The sequence below is a fragment of the Gossypium raimondii genome, chromosome 12 (assembly GCF_025698545.1).
Source record: "Gossypium raimondii isolate GPD5lz chromosome 12, ASM2569854v1, whole genome shotgun sequence".
NCBI classification, from domain to species: domain Eukaryota; kingdom Viridiplantae; phylum Streptophyta; class Magnoliopsida; order Malvales; family Malvaceae; genus Gossypium; species Gossypium raimondii.
In genome coordinates this window covers 34,581,244-34,606,678 of record NC_068576.1, presented here as the reverse complement: position 1 = coordinate 34,606,678, position 25,435 = coordinate 34,581,244, and the positions used below count along the sequence as shown (strand labels likewise).

General features: G+C 38.3%; 4 protein-coding genes across 7 annotated transcripts; 3 read left to right on the top strand and 1 right to left on the bottom strand.

Annotated features, from left to right (window-relative positions):
* The first annotated feature begins 2,011 nt into the window (after positions 1 to 2,011).
* LOC105763766 (pentatricopeptide repeat-containing protein At1g09900) lies at positions 2,012 to 5,631 on the top strand. The gene has a single exon (XM_012582108.2). The coding sequence runs from the start codon at positions 2,139 to 2,141 to the stop codon at positions 4,839 to 4,841; it is 2,703 nt and encodes a 900-aa protein (XP_012437562.1). The 5' UTR covers positions 2,012 to 2,138; the 3' UTR covers positions 4,842 to 5,631.
* Positions 5,632 to 5,839: 208 nt separating this feature from the next.
* LOC105763765 (eukaryotic translation initiation factor 4G) lies at positions 5,840 to 13,511 on the top strand. 4 transcript variants are annotated; one of them, XM_052625124.1, is made up of 11 exons: positions 5,840 to 5,934; positions 6,081 to 6,131; positions 6,227 to 6,461; positions 6,589 to 6,722; positions 6,825 to 6,974; positions 7,133 to 7,200; positions 7,285 to 7,341; positions 7,706 to 9,145; positions 9,219 to 12,367; positions 12,712 to 12,906; positions 13,004 to 13,511. In XM_052625124.1, the coding sequence occupies exons 3-11, from the start codon at positions 6,286 to 6,288 to the stop codon at positions 13,332 to 13,334; spliced, it is 5,700 nt and encodes a 1,899-aa protein (XP_052481084.1). In that variant the 5' UTR covers positions 5,840 to 5,934; positions 6,081 to 6,131; positions 6,227 to 6,285; the 3' UTR covers positions 13,335 to 13,511. The 4 variants fall into 4 exon arrangements, with proteins under 4 accessions (XP_052481084.1, XP_052481087.1, XP_052481086.1 ...); XM_052625127.1 differs by lacking the exon at positions 5,840 to 5,934 and having other exon boundaries at positions 5,967 to 6,131; positions 6,849 to 6,974; XM_052625126.1 differs by lacking the exon at positions 5,840 to 5,934 and having other exon boundaries at positions 5,967 to 6,131; positions 7,136 to 7,200.
* Positions 13,512 to 20,923: 7,412 nt separating this feature from the next.
* On the top strand, positions 20,924 to 22,550 carry LOC105762419 (uncharacterized). Its single transcript, XM_052625530.1, has 3 exons — positions 20,924 to 21,399; positions 21,500 to 21,653; positions 21,738 to 22,550. Exons 2-3 carry the CDS (start codon positions 21,639 to 21,641, stop codon positions 22,266 to 22,268), a joined length of 546 nt encoding a protein of 181 aa, XP_052481490.1. The 5' UTR covers positions 20,924 to 21,399; positions 21,500 to 21,638; the 3' UTR covers positions 22,269 to 22,550.
* Positions 22,551 to 22,565: 15 nt separating this feature from the next.
* Positions 22,566 to 25,421, bottom strand: LOC105763764 (uncharacterized). The gene is made up of 3 exons (XM_012582104.2): positions 24,115 to 25,421; positions 23,540 to 23,801; positions 22,566 to 23,195 (listed from the first exon to the last, which is right to left on the bottom strand). The coding sequence occupies exons 1-3, from the start codon at positions 25,227 to 25,229 to the stop codon at positions 23,025 to 23,027; spliced, it is 1,548 nt and encodes a 515-aa protein (XP_012437558.1). The 5' UTR covers positions 25,230 to 25,421; the 3' UTR covers positions 22,566 to 23,024.
* Between the last annotated feature and the right edge of the window lie 14 nt (positions 25,422 to 25,435).

Genomic DNA, 25,435 nt, shown 5'->3' with positions numbered 1-25,435 from the left:
TATCAACCACCCTCTCATAGAGAATCGAACACAAGACCTCCAACAAACTAACTCTTTACCACTCGAACCAATAGGCTCATTCTAATATGAATTTACTAAAGATAAAATATAACCCAGCCCATCAAGGATAAGGCTAGGGTAAAAAATAACAAAATTTCCAAATGTGGGGCTTAAACCCAAGACCTCATACACACATCCAAAACACTCAACCACTAAAACAGATACACACTTGTGTCAAAATTCACAAAAACAGACTTAAATTATTCAGAGCGTTACAGTTACACTTGGCATCTTAGACATCTCACATATAAGTTGTTTCATTCGAACAAGTGGGATGGACACAATCATCTCTCTCTATCTCTCAACCATTCGACCAACCCCCTCGCTATTTCTTTCACATTCTCTTTCACTGACTCTCTACGACAACTCTTCGCCTTCCATGTTTGAATTGTCATTCACCTTCTCCAGCTTTTCCTTCATATTGATTCTTGGTATCAACAATTTATATTAATTTTATTCTACGATCTAGTTTATTTTACATATATACCAAATCACATGAAATTTTGAGATTAATCCTTATTGAACCAAGAGTGGTTAAGGTAAGACATTACCAACATGTGAGCTCGAGATGAAGTTTCTATCACCTGAACTAAACATCAAGTTTAATTTACAACTTTACATTTTTAATCAAATTTGAATTAATAAGATTAAAAAAACCTCTCATGCCATTACCAATTTCGATATTGAGCAAATTGGTCCCACTACAAAAATTAGAGCAATTTAATCCCTGTCAATTTTGAAAGTGAGCAACTAAAGACAATTAATCAGGATGTTTATGCTTTCATTCAATAGTAAATTATTTTGATTGTTATAATTAGAAATTAAGCGCTCAATGTTTATATATTCTATGTGAATGTTGTCATGATATGTAAATATTGCAAGCAAATTTGTCAACTCAGGAAAAATTGATGGGATGTGCAAATGTTGTAAGCTAAATTTGTTAAATCAAGACCAAATTAACAAAATGTGTTAACTTTAGGGGCTAAATTTGTTACTCTACCCATGAAATTTTGTACAATTAACAAAAATACATCAAGATTGTGACGAATTATCTTTAATTAATCACTTTCAAAATTTATAGGGATTAAGGGCCAGTTCTTCATTGCTTTTGAAAAGTGCTTTTGAAAAGTACTATGAAAAAGTGCTTTTGAGAAGTGTTTTTGAAAAGTTTAGTTTAAAATTTGAGTGTTTAGCATTGCTATCAAAAAATGCTTTTGAGAAATAAAATGTCCATTTTAGACATGTTATTATCAAGTAACAAATATGCATTTAAATAATATTTAAATTAGTTAATATTATTATATTTTAGTAATAATATAAAAAATTATTATAACTTGTTGTTAATATTTTAATATATAAAATATAAATTGTAAATATTTTTAAGCAATAAATATTAATTATTTATAAAATTTAATTAGAATATATAAACTATATTTTAAATATTTAAATATAACCATTAAATATTTGTAATTAGTATTTTAAAAAATATTTTTTATTTTTAATTAATGATTTTAACACAATTATAATTAAACACCAAGAAAAAAAAGAAAAATACTATGTTATTGGAGGGGTGAAAAAGTAATTAAACACCAAAAGTGCTTTTGGGAGAGGAAAAACTAAAATTTTTAGCTTCTACTTTTCAACTCCTTAAAAGCACTTCTAAAAAGCTAAAAATTTCAGCCAAAAGCAGTTTGTTCTTCACAGTTTTTCTTTCAAAAGTGCTCTTAGAGTCAGAAATACTTTTTTAAGCAATGAAGAACTGGCCCTAAATCGTTTTAAGAGATGTTAAGGGCAGGTATGATAGACCCCCACGAAAAGCCCAGAACCAAACAAGTCCAGAAAAGAAAGAACAAACATTTATAGTTTCATAAATTGAATAAAGCCCACAAGCACAAGATCTAAAAAGGGCCCACTTATACCATCTAACATAATTGAAAAAGGATGGGAATGAAACACCACTTAGTTGAATTCGGCAACGGATCTTTACCCATTGTTGCCGCCTTTTCTGAACCACCCGATCACAGATTCCGCCGCCCGATTGCCGGAAAACTCGTCATTATAAATTAGCGCAGCTCTGCATGCCTGCTAAAGTACGCTACATGGGCATTACTTTCCAGGTGCATTACTCCCCTATCTATCTCACTTGTTTACCAAAACAACGAGTTTATTTTACTCACTCCTTACGAACCCTATTTTTATTCAATCTTATTAATTTCCACAAATCCCCAAGTATCCAGACTCGGCCATTTTCTTCTTCTTCTTCTTCTTCATCAACTTCAACAGACTTCGATTACTTGAATCAGTTTTCCCCTTTTTGCAACTCTAATAAAGCAGCTGTCACCAGTTCTTTAAACTTCATTAATTTGAATGAACGCCGTAGAATCACTGTTGGCCTCTCGAAGATGATCAAGTTGCGACATGGATATCTATTGAGCGGTTTTTCTGACAAGTTTTGCCCGAGCTTCTTAGTCAGAATCATGAATATTATAGGAACCAGAGAGACTGCATTTGCATTCTTTAGGTTTGCATTTAGGGATGATTCTGAGGACGCTATTAGATCTTCTTGCACCGCTGCTCATATTTTAGCTTCTCAAAACCTACGGTATCTTGCTCAAGATGTTGTTTCCTGGGTAATTAGGAGAATTGGGGAAACTAGGAGTGAGGATTTGGTGGAGTTTATGTGGGAAGGTCATTATGATTATGAGTCGGATTTCTCGGTTCTTGATACGTTGATGCGGGCTTTTTTGACTGCAGGCATGGGTACACGGGCGTTAGGCATTTTGTGTAGGATGAGGGATGTGGGTGCGGTGCCAAGTTCTTCTGCAATGACAACCCTTTTTGAGTTTTTGCTGAGAGTTGGTGATTATGGTAGTGTGTGGAAGATGTTTAGGGATATGATTCGTGAAGGACCTTGTCCTTCCAATTATACTTTCAATGCCATGATTCTTGGTTTTTGCAGAAAGGGTCATCTAAGGACTGCGGAGAGTTTGCTTAATGTGATGGGGAAGTATAAATGTAATCCGGATGTTTGTGGATATAATATTCTAATAAATGCCAATTGCATCCGTGGATGGACTTCAAGCGCACTTGGTTGGGTCCAACTGATGATAGAGAGGGGTTGTACCCCAAGCATTTTAACATTTAATATAATTGTTAATGCCTTGTGTTCTGAGGGTAATGTGGTGGAGGCAAGAAAGGTTCTTAATGAGATTCAAGAGATTGGTCTTTCTCCTAATGTCGCAATATATAATACCTTAATAAATGGGCATGTTAAGGCAAGAGATGTTGGTCAGGCAAACATGCTTTATGAAGAAATGAGATCCAAGGGTATAATTCCCGATGCTGTAACTTTTAATATTTTGGTTGCAGGGCATTTCAAGTTTGGACGGAAAGAGGATGGAGATAGGTTGCTGAGAGAGTTATTGGTAATGGATTTGCTTCCAGATCATTCATTGTGTGACATTTCAGTTGCAGGGTTATGTTGGGCAGGCCGTTTGGATGAAGCCATGGAAATTTTAGAAAATATGCTGGAGAAAGGGATGAGACCAAGTGTTGTTGCTTATAACTCTGTTATTGCTGCATACAGCAGAGCTGGCTTGGAAGAGGATGCCTACAAAGTCTTTAAACTTATGATGAAATTCAGCCTGACTCCGTCATCGTCCACATGTAGTTCTTTGCTAATGGGTTTATCCAGGAAGGGGAGGCTGGAGGAAGCTAGGGAACATTTGTATAAGATGATGCACAAGGGTTTGCCCATCAATAAAGTGGCTTTTACTGTGCTTTTGGAAGGTTACTTCAGGAAGGGAGATTTAGCTGGGGCTAAAGATATTTGGAATGAAATGCAATGTAGGGGGATATACCCTGATGCTGTTGCGTTCTCAGCCTTTATCAATGGACTTTCCAAAGCTGGTCTGATTGAGGAGGCATATGATTTGTTTCTTGAAATGTCAGACAAAGGATTAATGCCAAATAATTTTGTATATAACTCCTTGATTGCTGGGTTTTGTAACCTTGGAAGGATAAATGAAGCGCAGAAATTGAGAAGAGAGATGAAGCAAAATGGTCTTGTTCCCGACATTTTTACCTTCAATATCATCATTAATGGATTTTGTAAACACGCCACAATGAAATCAGCATTTGATGCATTTATGGACATGCATTGTGCAGGGTTGGTCCCAGATATTGTAACCTATAACACTTTGATTGGTGGGTATTGTGAGGCATTTGACATGGTCAAAGTCAATCAGTTCATGAATAACATGTATGCTAATGGGTGGGAACCAGACATCACAACCTATAATATACGGATTCATGGTTTCTGTAGTAGTCGAAAAATGAATAGAGCTGTGATGATGCTAGATGAACTTCTTTCAGCAGGTGTTGTTCCGGACACCGTGACATACAACACAATGATAAATGGTGTTTGTAAAGACATACTGGATCGTGCTATGATCATAACCGCTAAATTGCTTAAGATGGCCTTTATTCCCAACGTCATTACTACTAATGTATTGTTGTCCCATTTTTGCAAGCAGGGGATGCCTAGAAGGGCACTAATGTGGTGTCAGAAGCTAAGTGAGATTTCCTTTGAATTTGACCAGGTTTCTTATAAAATAATGGACCAAGCATACCGTAACATACATGAAGATATTGAGTTTTCTAAAGCAACATCGGGGAAAAGTCTCCTACTAGAATTTCTCATGTACATTACATACGATTATTTCTCTAGAAGCAGACATAAACAGGAAATGAATCCAGAATCTTTTGAATTGATTGTGTAATCCCTGGTGGCATTTTAGCATTCTCATGATTACAGGGAGTGCTTCGCATCTGTCAGGGATGAATATAAAAATAGGAACAGTTGGAAAAGATGTGGCTGATGGTTGAGATGATTGCAGAAGTCTATCAGAGACTTTTACCGCACTGGGAACAAAATGCGTGGAGCTGAAAGCACCGCAAGGAGAAAGGAGACGTAAAGAACAGAGGTACAGGAACTATGAAGGAAGACACGGTGTTCCATACAATAAATTTTGAATGGAAGTGAGAAAAGGGATCTTTTTGACCTGCTTCTTAAACTGAATAATAGCTATTCTTATGTAAATTTGGTTCATTGCATAAATTACTGGTGGCTGGCTGGCTGCTTGCTTGTTTCTACAGTAACATGCAGAGGATGTGGATGCTGAATGTCTTCCTTATTGACTACGAGAATCCACTTTCCATTTGAATAGCTAGTGGTTGAAATGAATGTGTCCACGATCAGATTGTTGCATCTGATATGGAGTGGTGGGAATCAACAACAAATAAGCTTCGGCTTGGGGGTAGCATGCTGTTAGATGATCTTGTTGTATGGCGGTGGATTCAGTTTTGGGGTAAAGCTTGAATAGGATGTGTTGTATTAATTAAGTCCAGGGGCCAAATCGATATTTAATATCCATTAACCCCAACTTGGTCTGTGCAAAAAGGTTTTGTATTTTACATTAATTCTCACATCTGACGGAAAGAATCTCCCATATGATCCTCTCATTATATATTCTCCCGGCCTATAAAAAGGAGATAATACATTTCAATAGACTCGAATCTATATTTTCTTATATTGATAATATCAATCGAGTTAAAATTTAATTAGCCTTTTTGTATTATATTAATGAATATTTTAATAGAAGATATAAAGAAAATCCAGTTAATAAGTGCATATAAACCTTAATTATCAATTTTGCATTACTATGTATTTTTAGCAAATAAATATATTATTATTAGATGGGAGATCTCTTTCACATAAAACTCAAAAGCGGCAATTACGAGTCGTTCTCTGTTTTTCACCTCCAAAAACTAGAAGTGACTTTTTGACCAAATTCCGCTTCACTACTCTTACCAGTAACTCTCTCTCTATTTTATTTTATTTTGTTTTTTAATTTGGCTTATCTTTCTTTCTCTTTCTATTTATTTTAAAAACTAAAGTTTTAATTTTTATTTTATTTTCGTTTCTTCTTCTACTTCTGCTGCGTAATCGACATGACTAGCCATTAAAAGAAACCCTAATTCTCTCTCTGCAAACTCTTTGGAGTTCACAGGTACTGTCTTTCGCTGATTGATCTCATTGCCGTTATGTTAGAATATCATGATTGTTTCTTTAATTATATGGATTTTGCGATCTGTTTGGATGCAGAGATAAAACGAAGGTAAACAAAAAACAAAGAGGGGAGTAGGAGGAATCAAGTGTGGGATATGTCCTTCAATCAATCTAGGTCCGATAAAAGCGAACAACAATACCGAAAATCCGGGCGATCAGCCAGTTTTAATCAACAGCGGTCCTCCTCAGGCGTTTACAGTAAGGGCGCTGGCGGCGGCCCTGCCCCTTCGCGGTCTCCTTCTTCATCTTCTTCTTTGTCTTCTAATCGAAGGTAACAACAACTGGTCATCATCCGTTTTGATTGCCACTTTATTTAGGGTTCATAGGATTAAGGTTTTATAGGCAATTTCATGATTTCCTTTTTTTTTTTCTTTTCTGGTTGGTACTCTGTACGATAGTCTTAAGAAGTCTAGCAATGCACAAGGAGGGCAATACCGGTTAAATTCACCGGCCGTGAGTTCTACCGAGTCTAGTAGTACTTCTGCTGCCCGCACCAAACCAAATGGTGCTCATTTGCAACCCCAGTTACTGGGTATGATTCAAATTTCTTAAACTTGCTTAGCTCTATAGGTTTACAGTAGAAGAAACATGATTAAATTTGTGTTATTTGCATCTGCCTTTATTTTTCTCATAGGAGCATCAGATGCATCAATTGCAGGCAATGCTGCCCAGCCTGTTCAATCGCACACCATTCAGAATAGCACTCGAACTGTTTCAAACCCTCCAACTTCTCAACCTGCCGCCATAAGTTCTGACACTAGTTTTCCTTCAACCAGCGAAAAAGGTATGTTTATATTGTGCTTGTGTACTAAGCTTATAGGATCAAATTTACTTCAATTGGGTAATAGTTTTGGCTGTTTTTACTTGATAGTTTTTCTAGTTAGCTCTAAGCTGATGCAACTACATATATGCTTTTTGTTGTTTCTGATGGATTAACACCAGAAGATGCATCCAAACCATTCTCTTTACAGTTCGGGTCCATAACTCCTGGTTTCATGAACGGAATGCAGGTATCATACTATTGTCATCTTGGCGTTCCATCTTTCACCATTCAAAAACTTGTTTCTAATAGCATGTGTTCTTATTTGAATCAGGTTCCAGCTCGAACTAGCTCAGCACCCCCAAATTTGGATGAACAGAAACGTAATCAGGTTTGTCACTTACATAAACTGTACCATATAAGGTTTTTGCCTTCGCTTTTAAAAAAAATTATAAGATAAGGGAGTATTGGATCATAAAATTAGTGAGTGATTCTCCTTCATTTAGTTTAACTTTGAAGAAACATGCAAGTTATGACGCATAAAATTGAAAGATCTCTTCCGCCTGCTCACTTTGGTTACATTTGGAATGTTAAGAGACAGATCCTATAGAACTGAAGAAAAATACGAATAAGACATGTTTGGGCCCCTCTTAGTTGTTGGTCTCTCGTGTTTATACTCTAGATGCTTTTTAACTGATATAGTTTTGGACTTTTAGGGATATACGTATATTTAAATGAATTTTTTTTTCCTGCAGGCACGCCATGATTCTTCTTTTAAATGTGTGCCGAATTTGCCCATTCCCATTCCTAAGCAGCAGCTAGCAAGAAAGGATTCGGTTGCAACTGAGCAATCTAGTTCTGGGGAGGTTTATCCAGTGCCCAAGATAAAAAAAGATGCACAACCTTCTCCAGTACCCCCTGCAAACCAGACACAGAAGCCGTCTCCTCTTAATATACCGATGACATCGATGCAGATGCCATTTCATCACCAGCCTCATGTTCCCATTCAATATGGTGGGCCTAATCCACAGATTCAGTCTCAAAGTGTTACTGCCAGTTCAATGCAAATGCCAATGCATATCTCCTTAGCTATGGGAAATGGACCCCAGGTGCAGCAGCAAGTCTTTGTTGCAGGTCTTCAGGCTCTTCCATTGCCACCTCAAGGGATGATGCATCAGGGTGGGGGCTTGAGTTTCACACCATCCATAGGTGGCCACCTTCCGCCTCAATTGGGCAACTTGGGGATGGGCATTACCCCTCAGTATTCTCAACAGCAAGGTGGAAAGTTTGGTGTTCCACGTAAAACCACTCCTGTCAAGATTACTCACCCCGATACTCATGAAGAATTAAGGCTTGATAAACGAACAGATACACGTGCAGATGGTGGTTCTTCAGTTCCAAGGCCTCATCCTAACATGCCAATCCAATCCCAGCCAATTCCATCCTTTGCTCCTTCTCAGTCAATCAATTACTATTCCAATTCCTATAATACCAAATCTGGATTTTATCCGCCACCAAGTTCACGGCCATTGGCTAGTAACCAGATAGCACCTAATGCCCAAGGACCGAGATTTAGCTATCCTGGTAGCCAGGGTCATCAAAACATTTCTTTCATGAATTCAGCAGCTACCCATGGTTCATTGGCAGTTAATAAATCCGTTCATCTTGTTCGTGGCAGTTTAGAATCAGCAAATGTGGAACCCGTACGTGATGCACAAAATGTTATGCCCTTTACTACTTCAGGTTTAACACAGGTGACAGTTAAACCAGCTTCTGTTTCTGCCGGGGAGAAGTTTGAAGATTCCTCTTCTTCTAGTATCTTGCCTTCTATTGAAAAGGCTGGGGCACTAAAACCTTCTACACCAGCTAGCGAGGTTAGTTCATCTGAGGCTCAAAGGGACTTGGATACTTGCCAGGAGAGCTCTGCACAACAGCCAAAATCTGGTAATGAATCTTTAACATCTGAGTCATTACCAGCTGCAGCTAAACACTCTGGTGGAGTTCCAGTGCCTAACTTGGATGAGAGCCAGACATCTAGTTGTGTATCGTCTGCTTCAGATTCCACGTCTAGGGAGTCTACGCTAGTTCTTGCCAGTAATGAAGGCAAGAGGAGGGAGGGATTGAGCAGGTCAAACTCTATAAAAAATTATCAGAAGAAACCAGGTCAGGAAGGACAAATTCAGCCACCAGTTCAGGTATCTTCCTTTTCTCTTTTTTTGTTGAACTTACTATGTTACAGTTTTCATTGTCTGACACATTTCTGTACAGTCTACATCAACATCCAACTTGGCTACCAACCCTGCAGAATGTGGTGTTTCTTCAGATGGTGCAGTTACTGAAGCTCTAGAGGCTAAAAAAGCTTTAACATCATTAGCAGCTGTTGATGTTTTGTCACAATCTACCAGGGAATTACCATCCATTAATGATGCTTTGCCTTCTTCCTTAGACCCGAAGACAGAGAGCAAGATAGAAAGCTTAAACACTGTTTCTTCTGAAGTTTCTGGTACTGGCAGTAAAGTTGATAGCTTTGACATTGTTCAGCATGCTAAGATTGATGGTTCTTCCAAGCTGGATGAACGACCAAGGTCTGAAATTAGTGGAATTAATGAAGAGGAAAAACATTTTCCTGAAGAGCACTTATCTTCTCAACTGGTTCCCTTGAAATCTACAGAACTTAAATCTGACCAGGATTCTGCATCAAAGGTAGTAGCTACCAACATTGTTGTTCGTACCCCAGGAACTGAGCAGAGGGTACACAATGAAGATTTGGGAGGCAAGGTAGAAAATGCGGAAGCCACTGATAGTAAGGATATCTCTACCTCTAGAATTGCTGACCCTACTGGTGTCGAAAGTTCTCATGTTCTCATGACCTTTGGTTCCAATCCTTCTTCTAGTCCCTCTAATAGCTATGAGATGACTGCTACTAAAACTGTTATATCATCCCACCAGTCTGCACCTGTCCCAACTCCTGACCTCTTGGAGTCAACTTCAAATTATGAAGGGGAAGGTGTTCTGCTAACTAGTTCAAAGGACAAACCAGCGCCACAACTTAGTAGGACAAAGAGTACTATAACTAGTGGGAGGAAAAAACTAAAAGAAATTCTTCAGAAAGCGGATGCTGCTGGGACAACTTCTGATCTCTATATGGCGTATAAAGGTCCTGAGGAAAAGAAAGAGACTGTCGCACCTTTAGCAAGTACAGAAATCAGTTCTGTTGGTGTTAATTTGAAACAGGCATCTCATGAGGCCCTTCAGGTGGATGCCATAGAAAGTGAGAAAATTACACAGAGTAAAGCTGAACTCGATGATTGGGAAGATGCTGCTGACATATCTGCACCAAACATGGAAACTTCAGACACTGACGAACAGGCTCATGGGGGATTAGCAAGTCATGAGGAAGATGGAAGTGGGAATATAAAGAAGAAGTATTCCAGAGATTTTCTTCTTAAGTTTGCAGGACAATATACTGATCTTCCACAGGGATTTGAGATTGCTTCTGATATTGCAGCGGCCTTGATGGCATCAAATGTCAATGCATCTCATGCTGTTGATCATGATTCATACCCTAGTCCTGGAAGAAAATTTGATAGGCAATCTAGTGGATCTCGAGTAGATCGCCGTGCTAGTGGAATTGTTGATGATGACAGATGGATTAGACCACCTGGTTCTTTTGGCCCTGGAAGGGATCTGCGGCTTGATCTTGGTTATGGTGCTGTTGCAGGTTTTCGGCCTGTCCAAGGAGGTAACTTTGGTGTTCTAAGGCACCCGCGGGCACAAACACCTCTTCCATATCTTGGAGGGGTTCCTGCTGGACCAATGCCGCATATGAGTCCACATGCAGGGATGCAGCACAGTGGGCCTGATGCTGACAGGTGGCATCGTGGTGTTATGTATCAGCAAAAGGGTATGATTCCGTCTCCACAAAGTCCACTGCAGACAATGCACAGAGCTGAAAGGAAGTATCAAGTGGGTAAAGTGGCTGATGAGGAAGAGGCCAAGCAAAGGCAGCTGAAGGGCATTTTGAACAAGCTAACCCCTCAAAATTTTGAGAAACTCTTTGAGCAAGTAAAAGCTGTTAACATTGACAATGCAGGTACACTCACTGGTGTCATCTCACAGATCTTTGACAAAGCTTTAATGGAGCCTACTTTTTGTGAAATGTATGCAAACTTCTGCCAGTGTCTGGCTGGGGAGTTGCCTGATTTTATTGAAGACAATGAAAAGATAACTTTCAAGAGATTGCTGCTGAACAAGTGCCAGGAGGAATTTGAGAGAGGGGAGAGAGAGCAAGAAGAAGCAAATAAAATAGAGGAAGAGGGTGAGGCTAAGCTGTCTGAGGAAGAAAGAGAGGAGAAGAGAATCAAGGCTCGAAGACGAATGTTAGGTAACATTAGACTTATTGGGGAGTTGTACAAGAAGAAAATGTTAACTGAGAGAATAATGCATGAATGCATCAAGAAACTACTTGGTGAATACGAGAATCCTAATGAGGAAGATGTTGAGGCATTGTGCAAATTAATGAGTACGATTGGAGAAATGATTGACCATCCTAAGGCAAAGGTGCATATGGATGCTTATTTTGAGATGATGGTGAAGTTGTCAAACAATATGAAATTATCTTCTAGGATCAGGTTCATGTTGAAGGATGCTATTGATCTGAGAAAGAATAAATGGCAGCAGAGGAGGAAAGTTGAAGGGCCTAAAAAGATTGAGGAAGTGCACAGAGATGCTGCTCAAGAGCGACAAGCACAATCCAGTAGGCTTGCTCGTGGTCCTGGCTTCAATGCTGCTGCAAGGAGAGCATCCACGGATTTTAGTGCACGAGGGTCAATTTTATCTTCTCCAGGTTCTCAAATGGATAGTTTCCGGGGGCTGCAGGGTCAACCTCATAGTTCTGGGGCTCAGGATGTTCGCATGGATGACAGACAGTCTTTGGAGTCTAGGACTCTGTCAGTTCCCTTGCCTCAAAGACCTACTGGTGATGATTCTATTACTTTGGGCCCCCAGGGTGGCCTTGGTAGAGGGATGTCTTTTAGAGGACCATCTGTAATGTCCAGTACTCCCTTAGCTAATATTTCTCCAATTTCCGTAGATTCAAGAACTGCTGGATCAAATGGATTTAGTTCTGTATCAGAGCGCATGACTTATGGTCCTAGAGAGGATCTCATGGCAAGGTTTGGGTCAGACAGGTTTGCACCAACAGCTTCTTATGAGCAGCCAAGTTCCCAGGAACGTGGCATGCATTTTGGTAATAGGGACTCGAGGACCCCAGATCGCAGTTTTGCTAGACCTCTTGCAGCTTCACCTTCTTCACAAGGCCAATCATCTGGTTTCAGTCAAAATATTCCTCCTGAAAAAGGCTGTTCCGAGGAGCGTCTGCATGATTTGTCCATGGAGGCAATTAAAGAATTTTACAGGTATCCTCTTGGCTTATTTGATTTTAGAGTTTGTTAGACTAGACTTGTTTCCTATAAGATGTATATATATGCTCAAACAAATTAAGTTGACCTGAGAAAGATCTTTCGCTTAAAGTATGATGTTAAGATGTATATATATGCTCAAACACATTAATTTGACCTGAGAAAGTTCTTTTGCTTGAAGTATGATGTTAATATGATACTGATGTGTTGATTTAAAATACAAGTAATGAGTGTTGATGGTAAATTTTGAAGTTATACTGCATATCTATATTTGCTGTCGGTAGTTGTTATCTGATTACTATTATTAAGCAGTAGGCAATTGTTTGTCATAATTGAAACAGCGCTAGAGATGAGAAAGAAGTTGCTTTGTGCATCAAAGATTTGAATTCTTCAAGCTTCCATCCGACGATGATTGCGCTATGGGTAACGGACTGTTTTGAGAGGAAAGACATGGAACGGGATCTTTTGGCGAAGCTACTTGTCAACCTGACAAGGTCCCATGATGGTGTATTGAGCCAGGCTGAACTTGTTAAAGGGTAGGAGGATCATTTAAGATATATAAAGCCAGCTCACTGTAATGATTGATTATAATAACATTTTGAAGTGATGATATTGATGTTGTGTTATATTCAGGTTTGAATCTGTCCTGAGTACATTGGAGGACGCAGTGAATGACGCGCCAAAAGCTCCAGAATTTCTGGGACGTATTTTTGGGAAAATGATAGTAGAAAATGTGATGAGTCTGAAGGAGATAGGACGGTTAATAGGTGAGGGTGGGGAGGAAGCAAGGCAGCTAGTGGAAATAGGGCTGGGCGGGGATGTTATTGGAAGCACCTTGGGGATGATTAAAAGAGAGAGAGGAGAAAGTGTGTTGAATGAAATTAGAGGTAGCTCCTGTTTGCGGCTGGAGGACTTTCGGCCTTCGCATCCCAACAGATCAAGGATTTTAGAAACTTTTCTTTAATTAGCACATAGCAAAGTGTAGTGAATAGTGATTGCTCCCTTTGATTTTGTTAGAAGAAAATTCATGTCTGGCCTAGCCTAATCTAGCATTGGGTTCTTGTTAAGTTCCATGCTTCTTGGCTATGTCTGAACTTTATTATTATTATTATCGTTAATGCAAATATTCACTTCACAACAATTATGGAAAGACAGTACTGGTGCTCTTTAATCGGCATGATATAGTAATCAAACAACAGGTAATCCGTAACATTTAAATGTATTAATTAATAATATTTTAAATATGTTAACAGATAATATTTTAATTATCCTAGCCTATAAAATGTCCGAAAGAAAAATGGGAAAAAATTGAAGTTTTCATTACTCTGCTTACTAAATGTTGTCTAAGGTTGTAACTTCAAGTAAACAAAGTCTCCCTCCTCAAACTGCCTATCAGATCTTTGTTTAAGTGACACTGCAACATTTTCCTTGTTGCTTCACGATGCTGGAGGCTTCTGTCCACAATGGCTACTATAGATGTCCTAGCTAAGTAAGGCATAAGCTGGGGTGGAGGCTGCCCATATAAAGCCTCATACGGAGTGAGTTGCATGTCTGAGTGATAGGATGAATTGTACCACCACTTAGCCTTGTATCCAGCTTAGCTAATCGTTGGGCCTCTCCCCTATCATGAATCTCAAATATCCCTTGAAACATCTATTTAACACTTCAGTTTGCCCATCAGATTCATGATGATATACAATTGACATCTACCGAATCTGGCATCCCATGTAATCTGTAAATGTGATCCATAAACTCTTTAGCCACCACAGCAACAGTGAAGGGATGGGAGAGAGCCAAGAAGTGGGCCATACTTGGTAAGATGGTCCACTACCACTAGAATTATATTTTTTTCCCTTGGAACTCGGTAACCCTTATATGAAGTTCATACTGATAGATGACCATGCTCTTTCAGGTATGAGAAGGGGTTGCAACAGTCTTAGCCACATTTTCTGTTTTACACTTCTAGCAAATGGAACACTCTTTCACCCATTTTTCGATACCCCTAGTCATTCCCCTCTAGTAGAGTACACTTGAAATTTTGTTTTTGTCACATGGACCCCAGAATGCCCTCCTATGGTACTGGCATAAAAATACTGAAACAGCTCCTAGTTGAGATCTGCCACTGTTCCTACCACAATCTTGCCCTTTCTTCTTAAAAATTTACCATCCGAAGTGTATTTTGGATGGATTTGGTTCTATTGCTGGACCTTAAGACACAACCTCTTGAGCTTATCATAAAGTTGGCAAGAAGCTTGCACTCTGGTAAGCAATCTGGAGCTCACGGTGTTGCCAGACAATTGTAAAAATTGACCCTCTATCAAAGATTGCCTCTGGATACTGCATCAGCAGCAACATTGTTTGACCCTTCCTTATATAGGATTGCATAATCATAACCCAACATTTTTTCCACCCAACGTTGCTGAAAATGGGTGATCGCAACCTGATCAGAAAGAAAATGCAAACTTTGGTGATCTGTACTTATTTTGAAATGTATGCCTACTAAATAGGCATGTCATTTCTTGACAGCTAGCAATACATCAAGCATTTCCTACTCGTTTATTGACAGTGACTGATGCCTCACTCCATGTCCTTTGCTGAAGAAAGCTACTAGTCTACCTTGTAACACTGCCCCTACTCCATATCTTTAGGCATCGGTGTTTACACAAAATTTCAGCTGGAAGTCTAGAAATGTAACTCCCATATCTAGTCTCCGTTGCTAGATTAAGGATTTGAGTGTTACAGAACCAAACAAAACAATTTATCTTAATTCCTTAACAAGTTTTCAATTAATTTATAAACATATATCATATCATAGAATAAATATGCACATGGGCTTTTATTCGGGTTTATGGGACCCTAAAATTACATTAGAAACAATCAAGGATTAAATTGAGACAAATCAATTTTTTTTAGAAAAACATGATAATTTGAGATGTAGGGGTCACACGGCTGTGTGCCCAGGCCGTGTGACATAGCCCAGATCGTGTGGGCATTCGAAGTTGGGACACATGATCGTGTCCCAACCCGTGTCTCTACCCGTGTAACTTACTAACTTAGATCACATGGCCGTGTCGTAGGTTATGTGTCAAACCGTATAACTCACTGACTTGATACACACGGTCGTGTCGCAGGTCATGTCTTAGAACGTGTATGACACACAGCCGTGTGGCAGCCCATGTCCCAGACTGTGTACACCAAAATGAACCTTAAACATCAAGTTTATCAAATCATGCTTACTTGGACTCTAAACAACCCACTTACTAGCCATTTAACCTATTCAAAACATAATTAAACATGCTCAAAACATGCCAACACAACCATTTAAGTGCCAAACCAATGTACTCTCATTAGTACCACAATTTTATTTTTCAATACATTAGCAAAGCATCAAACATTCATGATTCACATACATACCAAATTTTGCTATATTTGAACTAGTATTTAGCTATTTAACCAACAAAGCCTTAAACTAAAACATATACCAAAACATTGTCACAAAAACAATCAAAAGACCTCCCTATATATGTCATTACAAAATAAAGCATCACACCACAACTCTAAACGACATCATTCAACAACTACACATCAAGGTATTCATCTATGCATTATATATATGCTTGTTCCATCATTACAAAATATACTATAAGAAAACCAAAAATCTCACTCATTAACTACTACTTTCAACATTCATAAAACTCATATATTCATCTATATATATACATGCCACTACCCAAAAATAAGATGCAAAAACTACTGATTTAGATGGATAATGTCAGCTGGTTGATTGATCCTTCTAAAAAGTCAACAATGATTATCTACAAAACAACCCAAGGAAACCCGTAAGCTTACTTAGCTTAGTAAGGATATTGTATAACATTTACTCTAAACATGACTAAACTCAGTTCACATATTAAGTAATTACTCAAAGTTTCAAAAGCATAAATGGTGAAATACTGAGACATTATAATACATTCAGGAGGGTGCCAAATTACAAGCAATGGCATGTATGTGCATTCAGGGGTACCGAAGTACAAACAGGGGCACGTATGTGCATTCAGGGATACCGAAGTACAAACAGGGGCACGTATGTGCATTTAAGGGTACCAAAGTACAAACGGGGGCACGTTTGTGCATTCAAAAAACACTTCATCATTTCCATGATCACAATCCAATTCACTTCATTCATATAAAGACTTGACACGATTCAAATAACACTCTTATAATATTTTCTTCAATTCTTATCTATCTATTTAACATTTTGCAACATTCATAGAAGTATATAAACATGTCTTCCAATTACTCAAATAAAAATAATATAGCAACATCAATTACATGATAATCACAATAAGAACAACTCACTACGAACTTACCTACGATTCACTTCCGGTTAACACGCAGGGACTACTTCGTAATTTTCCCTTTTCCTCAGTTATTGTCTTTTTGATTCAAGTCTCGATCTATATAATAATTAAATACAATCTATTAAATTCACATGCATTTCACACCCAATTTAATGCATATGACCCTTAACTTTTCATTAATTACACATTTCCCTAAACTTTTACATTTATCACAATTTAGTCCCTAATCTCAATATTCCAATTTTAATAAAATTCCCAAACATCCCAGGCTAGCCGAATTTTATTAAAAACTAGTACAATCCTTAATTATTCAAAATTCACAAGAATTTCTTGTAACTTTTAATATTTAATCAAATTAATCCTTTACTCAAAAACTAACAATTTACTTGATAAGCTAGTTTTTAATCAACAACTAACACTTCAATATCATCATTTAACATCCAAAATAACAAGGATTCATCAAGGAGAACATCTAAAATCTTTGTCAGTTTCTAAAACAAATGTACGGGTTAGCTGGACGTAATTGTAATGATCTCAAAAATATAAAAATTACAAGAAACGGGTTGGAAAATACTTACATGCAAGAAATGAACATAGTCGAACCTCAAGCTTGATAAAAATGGTGTTTTAACACCCTAATTTTTGGTTGCTCTCTTGTGGAAGATGATGATACTAATTTTAATTAGTTTTCTTTAGTTTAGTTTTATTATATTACCATTTTACCCTTAGAATTAAACTTATAAATTAATAACTAAAAAGGCCCTTAATCATCTATCCAAAATCTTATGGAATAATTACTTCATAAGTACTCATTTATTTAATAGTTAAGCTATCAAATCATTATAATTCAATTATGTCTAGATTTTGAACCTTTTACAACTTAGTCCTTTTCTTAAATTAACTAAGTAAACATTAAAATTTCTTCACTAAAACTTAATAAGACATTAATGTAACTCCATAAACATTGACTAAATCATAGAACATGACTTCACATATTGGAATTTGTGGTCTTGAAACCATTGTTTCGTTATTACTGAAAAATGAGATATTACAAGAAGAGCTAAGATTGGTGCTGAACATAAGGCCTCTTAAGTTGTTGGAAAACAACAGTGGCTTGATCAATCCAGTTCTAAGCATTCTTTTTGAGTAAACTTGTTAAGGGTTGAGTCATTGAGCCATAGTTTCTGATAAATCTTCGATAGTACCCTAAAAGTCTCAAGAATCCCTTTAATTCTTTGATAGATGTAGGAACTGGCCAGTTGGCTACACACTCAATCTTAGCCTGATCCATAGCTATTGTTTCGCTGGAGATAATATGCCCCAAATACTCCGCTTGGTTAGTACCAAAGCAACATTTGCTCTGTTTAACAAACAATTGGTTCTGTCTTAAAATCAGAAATACTTTCTTAAGATGTAGCAAATGGTCAAGCCAAAAAGTGAAGTACACAAGTATGTCATCAAAGAAAACTAGTACAATTTTCCTCAAAAGTGGCTTGACAATGACATTCATCAACCCTAAAAAAGTTGAAGGAGCATTGGTGAGCCCAAAGAGCATCACCAAAAACTCATAATGACCCTCACGAGTCTTGAAGGTAGTCTAGTGAATGTTTCTTTCACATATTTTGACTTGGTGGTAACTAGATCTCAAGTCTAACTTGGAGAAAACTCTAACCTTCTTTAATTCATCCAAAAGCTCCTTAATTATGTAATAGGAAATCTATCATTGATGGTCAACTGGTTGAGTTGTCTAGTCTACACAATCTTCAATTGCCATCTTTCTTCTTGACCATAACAATTAGGGAGGTAAATGAACTATTGTTGTCCTTGATAATACCACATTAAAGCATCTCCTTAATCAATTTTTTCATTTTATCCTTTTGTATAATGGAGTGCTTGTAGGTTTGAATTTTGACCACAACACATTCACCTTTAAGTGGTATTTTATGGTCTTGGAACCTAGATGGAGGTAAACCAAAAGGAGTTCTGAATATACTAGCAAATTCATCCAAAACCAATTGTAATTCAACAGGATATACTATAGGAGTTGTTGTCAAAGTGACCTAATCTGACACAAGGTCCCAAATCTTGGCCTACCATGGACAGATACTTAGTAGACTGGCCAGTAGACATCACCTAAATGTGACCAGGGAGGATACCCTTAATGATGCAAGGAATACCACTGGAAGAGAATTGTACGGTCATGGAATAAAAAATTCCAATTAATTAACCCAAGAGACAAATGCCACTGAATGCCCAAAACTACATCACAACCCTTCAAGGGTAAAACCATAAGATCTGTAGTAAAACTTGAACCCTGAATCTCCCATCGAACTCCCTTGCAAGTGCCCTTAGTAAACAAACACCTACCATTAGCTACAATCACCCTTAATTGCTATTGTTTCTAGATTGGTAAATTTAACCAAGCTATGAAACAAGTGTCTACAAAATTATATGTACTTCCTGAATCCACTAGAAAAATGGCCTCAACTGCCCCAGCCTTAGCCCTAAAAGGATAAGATAGGTCCCTAGGGTTGATCACCCTCTTCAAAAAAGTTCCAATTGCTCTAAACATTCTTGAAATTCATCACCATCCTCTTTAGAAGGAGACTCCAACAACATCTGGTAAAGTTGGGCCACTGTGATGCTTGGCTCTGCACCAAAAATACAACCCTTTTTGTTTCTTGCCTTCCATAATAGTTGGACTTAGCCCTTTGGAAGGCACTCTAGAGCCACCAGATCCCCTAGCCACAAAGTTGCTCGATTGCACAAAATATCCAAATTGAGCAAAAGTGTTTGGCTTGCTAAGAGCAGGAAAATGTAACACATGTGATCCAAATCTAGGTAACGAACTTGAGCTAATAAAGAATCCCTTTTTAAGAGATTGACCTAAGATGCTCTCCACTTGCCTAGCAATGTGAAACCCTTCTACAAAAAATTGAGGCATAAACAATTGTAAGTATTGGCTAATTTCAAGTTTTAGATTACTTAGGAAGATACTTAAGGCATAGGGTTCAGGAAGTTGCAATTGATTTAGTAGGCTGACAAACTGATCATGAAATTGCTTCATTGTCCCTTATTATTTCAAAGTCACCAACTCAGCCATAGGATCTCTGAATATGCTAGATCCAAACCGTTCTCTCATACTATGGGCATACCAAGCCCAATCTAACAAGTGAAGCTCTCCATGCTTTATGCTTTGGGGCATAGAAGTGATGCCAGTCCAAAACTCTCACTTCCAAATGTATCATGACGGTTCAAATCTTGTCACCTTCAGCCACTCCTTCAGCCACAAAATACTGTTCAAGCTTTGACCATCAACCTCTGAAGTCAGATCCATCAAATCGTGGGCAATCTAGTCTATACGAACAGTCTAGTAAGGTTCCATCATAGGATCGAGGCAAGTTAGTCACGCCAATAACGACTGATGGCAGAGGCACCTCCAAAGGGTCCTTTGGAGGAAATCCAGGTGGTGGCCCTCCCAAGATGCCTTTGCCTTTTGTCTGAGTTGTTGTCACGTTGCTGGAAGAGTTTGGATTGCCAAAATATTGCTCAAAAAGGTTATGGAGTTCCAAACGCATCTCACACTTAAACTTGTGCTTGAATTCCTGTAGCTGAGCCTCGAGCTTTGCTTCCACCTTAGCATCGAGTTGAGACAACTCTTCTTGGATCTTCATCATCTCCTACTACAACACACCCACGTCATTCTATAACCGCATAGTAACACCCTCCTCGGCCATGGAGAAATGTTGAAACTCTGATACCTTTGATAAAGATAAAACCATAAAAGAGAGGAACAAGAGAAAAAAGAAAAGAGGAGAAACTTAAAGGAAATTGTGATAACTAATTGCATAACCTCCAACCCAAAATACAACTGAGTATATCTGGAAAAGAAAAGAAATAAAAACAGTTTAAAAATTGTTAAAACTAACGGTATGGATGCGCCCTGTTTTCATTAAAGCTTGTTGCGCACCGTTTCATTAATTCAAACTAAAATGCACCATTTGCCCCTTTTCCTCTTAAGTTTCCATATCTTAGATTTAACCCGTATCATTTTGTATTTTGTGTGAAGTTGATAGCTGATATTAGCTCTCTACTTCTTTAATATATACAGACAAAGAGAACCAAGATTTCCGGTATTGTTTGAAAATCTGGAATGTGCTCCATTTAGATTTATAAAGGTGTATCGTTTCCGATATGCTTGAGTCATTGTTTTAATAATTGTAGAAAAAGGAAAGTAGATGTTCAAATTCTTGAAAATGCGTTGTTTTAATAATAGGTAGATCAAATGCCTGCTTACAGTATTGAACTTCTATGTTCTTATGGATAAACGAGGTCCGATATTCAGCTTTCGCTCTGACGGTCCTTGCCTTACATGGCTTTGGAGCATTGAATACTTATCAAGCTTCCCCCATCTAGATCTTTCGATTGTACCCGGTATGGACAAATATAAATCTGTTGATGTTTGTTGACTCACTTTTTCTCTCTTCTTTCAGACTTGGTCAATCAGCTCCAGTATCTCCAGATGAATCAGGGGAAAATACAACCGAAAGGGTCGCATTAAGATGTTTAGAGGAGCCAATTGTCCCCGAAAATGGTGTCTGACATGTTGCTCCTCCTGATTCAAGAGTTAAGTTTGACATTTCGGTTCTCCTACAAATACTGCAGGAGGTAAAATTATACACCATTCATATTCCCATCTCAGCATTGCTTTATGACCTTCAGGTTGTCTTGAAATACATTGCAAGTTACAAATGTCTTTATTTATCAGGTCTCATTTTCGAGCCTGAAAAAGGCTGGACCCGAGCTTGTGAGATGGGATGTTCAACCCTTTATTATGCATAAAAAGGCCCTCTTACCTAAATGTTCATTAGAACAAGTCAGAATTTCATGTCTTTGTTTCTGTTGCAATGATAAGAAATGGGGTATCAATCTTCATTCATTTAGTTTCTTTTAGCACTAATGTTTTTATTTATTTATCATTACTTTCTTGACCCTTTTTCAAACAGTTGAAAGGTGATATAAAGAAGTTTGATTGCTTGCATGGTGATAAGCAGATGGAAGGTGAGTCAGGAATTACCATTAAAGTTACTAAAATAGACGGTTGTCATTTGGGACATGATTCTCAAGCAGGTGAAGGTGAAGAAGATGTGAATGTTGCCACAAGGACCTTTGAGCGTCCTTGTATGGATCAACTACGTGAAAATGAAGATGAGAGGCTTAATATTGCCATGAAGAGGAGTCTTTTCTTAAGTTCGCAGAGCAGACCAAGTAAAGATCCTGTTGGGAAAGCTGGCCCTACAAAACAGAACTTATGTGTCAAGTGTAACCTAAGCGGCAAGGTTTTGATCTGTGGTTCTAGTGATTCTGCAGTCGCGGTTCACAGAAGCTGCTTGGGTTCTTCTGCAAGATATGACGATAAGGGCAACTTCTTGTGCCCTTTCTGTGCTTGTTCTCTTTCCAACTCAAAGTACTTGGAAGGCAAGGACAGGATCATCTTGGCAAGGAAGAATGTAGTTGCACTCGTGGAGCTTTGTTAAAAAAACCTTGCTGGTAAACAAAGGAGCCGGGATACCATGCCAGCAAAATCCTCGCCAAAATATGGAGATTGATGATTCTAGTTTTGTTGAAAATGGTGCATTGCCAAAGGGTTGTACTTAACATTGGGACTTAACTCAGTGGTGTCCAGTTTCTAACTTTTGTTGAGGATCTTCTTCCTCCTTTGAACATTTCCTACAACTTAAATCACAAAGCACCATTATAGGGTTGATCTTGGTGTGTTTTAACATTGAATGAAACCTGAGCAAATTCATGTGCTAAAATTAATTAAAAATAACTTTAAAAAAAACATGGCATATAGCATGATTTTCTTCATTGAAAGAACCAAATAAGTTCAAATACAACATTGACTGGATGAGGTTTCACCTGCTCACCAGCACTTATATATTACATCTTAACTCATCTTTACAAAACCGTAACAAGAAAGGAAAGCTAAAAAATAATTAGAAAAAGGTGCCATCACCATCTTTCTCCACCTCTTCTCTTCTCTTCTATGCAAAGGATTTTCTTCCCAGCATGTATACAGGCTTTTATGTTAAAATGGATTGAACATTCTTTTACCCTTCGTTCAAGCAAATTAAAAACTACAGTCTCTTGATGAAAGAACCAAGACTGCAAGTAGACGACAGTATAAAACACAAAGCTATTTGAAAGTAAAGTCGCATTAGCCATCAGTCTCTTGCTGCTTGCTGCTATCTAATGCATTTTCAAAAGTAAATGAGCCATTGTTAGAAAGTTCACACAATGGGAATGCTGTCACCGTTATTATGATGCATTTGCTTTTGTACTGCTTTAACTGCTATCACTCTTGCTGCATTAGCTGCTCTATTAGCTGCAGCTACTGCCTTGTTTACTCTCTCATCTACCTTTGCCACATCATAAGCTTTCTCTGCTGCCCTTCGAGCCTCCTGTTCATAACATAAACAAGAAATCAGTCATCATCATCAAGTTTCACACTGTCACATTCCGTCTGATACGACGGGAAAATGATGAAAACTGTAAGGGCAAATTACATTGCATCCAAGGGCATAATTCACAATAACAAAACAAGCCACGGAAAATTTTGCATTTTTCAAGTGACCCAAGGCCTAAAAGTATTAGGCCTCTCTTCTACAAATTTTCTACTATACATATTATATACAAATTACACAAGACTGAGCAATTATTTTCCCTCTCTACTGCACCAAATACCTCTTCATTGATATTTAAAAAGAAATACCAGTGGAAGTTAAAAGCAGAAAAGCATAAGTACCTGCACCACATTTAGCACTTTAGAATGATAAACAGCAACAGGAGATACGGGATATGAAGTGCTCTGTGTACTTGGGACATCAAGAATGCCATTTTGCCAATGTCCAGATTGTGTTTCCCCGTTTCGAAATGTATACATTCCAAGCCCTTGTCGTCTACCCTCATGCCAAGCCCCCTCGTACCTATGGCCATTTGCAAAACAATAGACACCAAATCCATGCATCTTGTCTGCAAAATATTCCCCAGCATATGTATCTCCATTCCTAAATAAAACAATCAAAAGGTTCATATCCAGAATGAGTTGGTTAAATACAATACTATGGCAAGAAACATATAGCTAGTTTCGAATGACAAAGGCAACCCGGACATCACAAAGCTTTATTTAAAGATAAACTAACTTCCCTATGTTTGTACCTATCTGCTACTCAAGCCAACCACGTAAGAACAGGGCAGAAAATGAACAAAGTTCTCAATCAACTGGCAATTAATGCAACAAACAGAAACTAAAAACTATTCCTAGCATAAGCCAAGAAAGATATAAACAATAACAAACCAATAAACCAATCTTTATGCTACCTAAAATGGTAATGGCCAAGTCCATGCTTGACTCCCCATTTGAATTCCCCAACATATCGACTTCCATCCTCACATGTATGAATTCCACAGCCATGGCTCTGCCCATTCAACCACTCTCCTGCATAAACATCCCCAGTATAGAACCTATAGACCCCAAATCCATGCCTAAGACCCTGCCTATACTGTCCACGATACCGGCTTCCTCTAGCCCACGTTTCAACCCCATAGCCGTCATACTTCCCATCCACCCAATCGCCCTCGTATCGTCCACTCATATAATAGTAATATACGCCACTCCCTGAACACTTCCCCTTATGAAACTCCCCTTCATAAATGTCTCCGTTGCTATAAACTTGAACCCAACACCCCGAATTTGCTCTCTTTTCGGATTTTGGTCGAGACCCAACTGACCATAACACTGGAAAATGAGACCTTGAGAGTGAAGATGACGATTTGAGCTTAATTGGAAAGGAACGGGATAAGAACAAACGAATTGAAGGGAGGCGTGGGAGGGCAAGGTTAAGGGAAAAAAGAAGGGCAGCTGAGAAAGCAAAAGCGGATAGGAAGTCGAGTAAAAAAGAGTGGCTTGGGTGCGAAACTAAGAAGTAGAAGAAAGGAAGAGATAAAAGAAGGATTAAACGTAGGTGAACTCGGAGACGACGTAGGTTCTTGAAACGACGGAGAATCCTATAAACGAAGGATTTAGCAGCAACGGAGAAGGAAAAAAAAGAAGTGGTATTTTGGGAATTGAAATGACGGGGCGTCGTAAAGCGGTACAAAGTAGGGGATTTGGTAAGAGAACGCGTCTGGGTCAAAAGGGGTCTCTTGTAAGGGGTCGGAGAAGAGGAAGAAGATGGAGGAGGAGGAGCAATTGTGCCATTTTCTGGAGGGTTCTGGGTAATTATCTGAGGGAAAACCGAAATCGGTGTGGTGCCGGTGACCGTTTCCGCCGCTGTTGCATCGGATTGCTGTTGTAAACGATGATGGTAATTAAAATGCTTCTGAAGGTGATGAAGTGGGAGTTGATGATGAACGGTGGAGGGTTTAGGATTGAAATCGGAAGAGACGCCGCTGCTTTCTTTCCCGATCTGAAGTTCAGATTTCTTGTGATGCATTACATACGTACAAATAACACTTGCTAATAAAAAAGAGTTTAGCCCTTTCGGAATCGAATTGGGAAAATCTCTCAATCACCCTTTCCTTCTAATTCTAATCTTTCCTGGCTTTTCAAGCAGAGAAGCCTTTCTTGGGAATTGTTTTTTTTTCAAAAGAGGAGCGTGGAACTTCTGGTTTAATTTTAAACCCATAGACCGACCCTTTT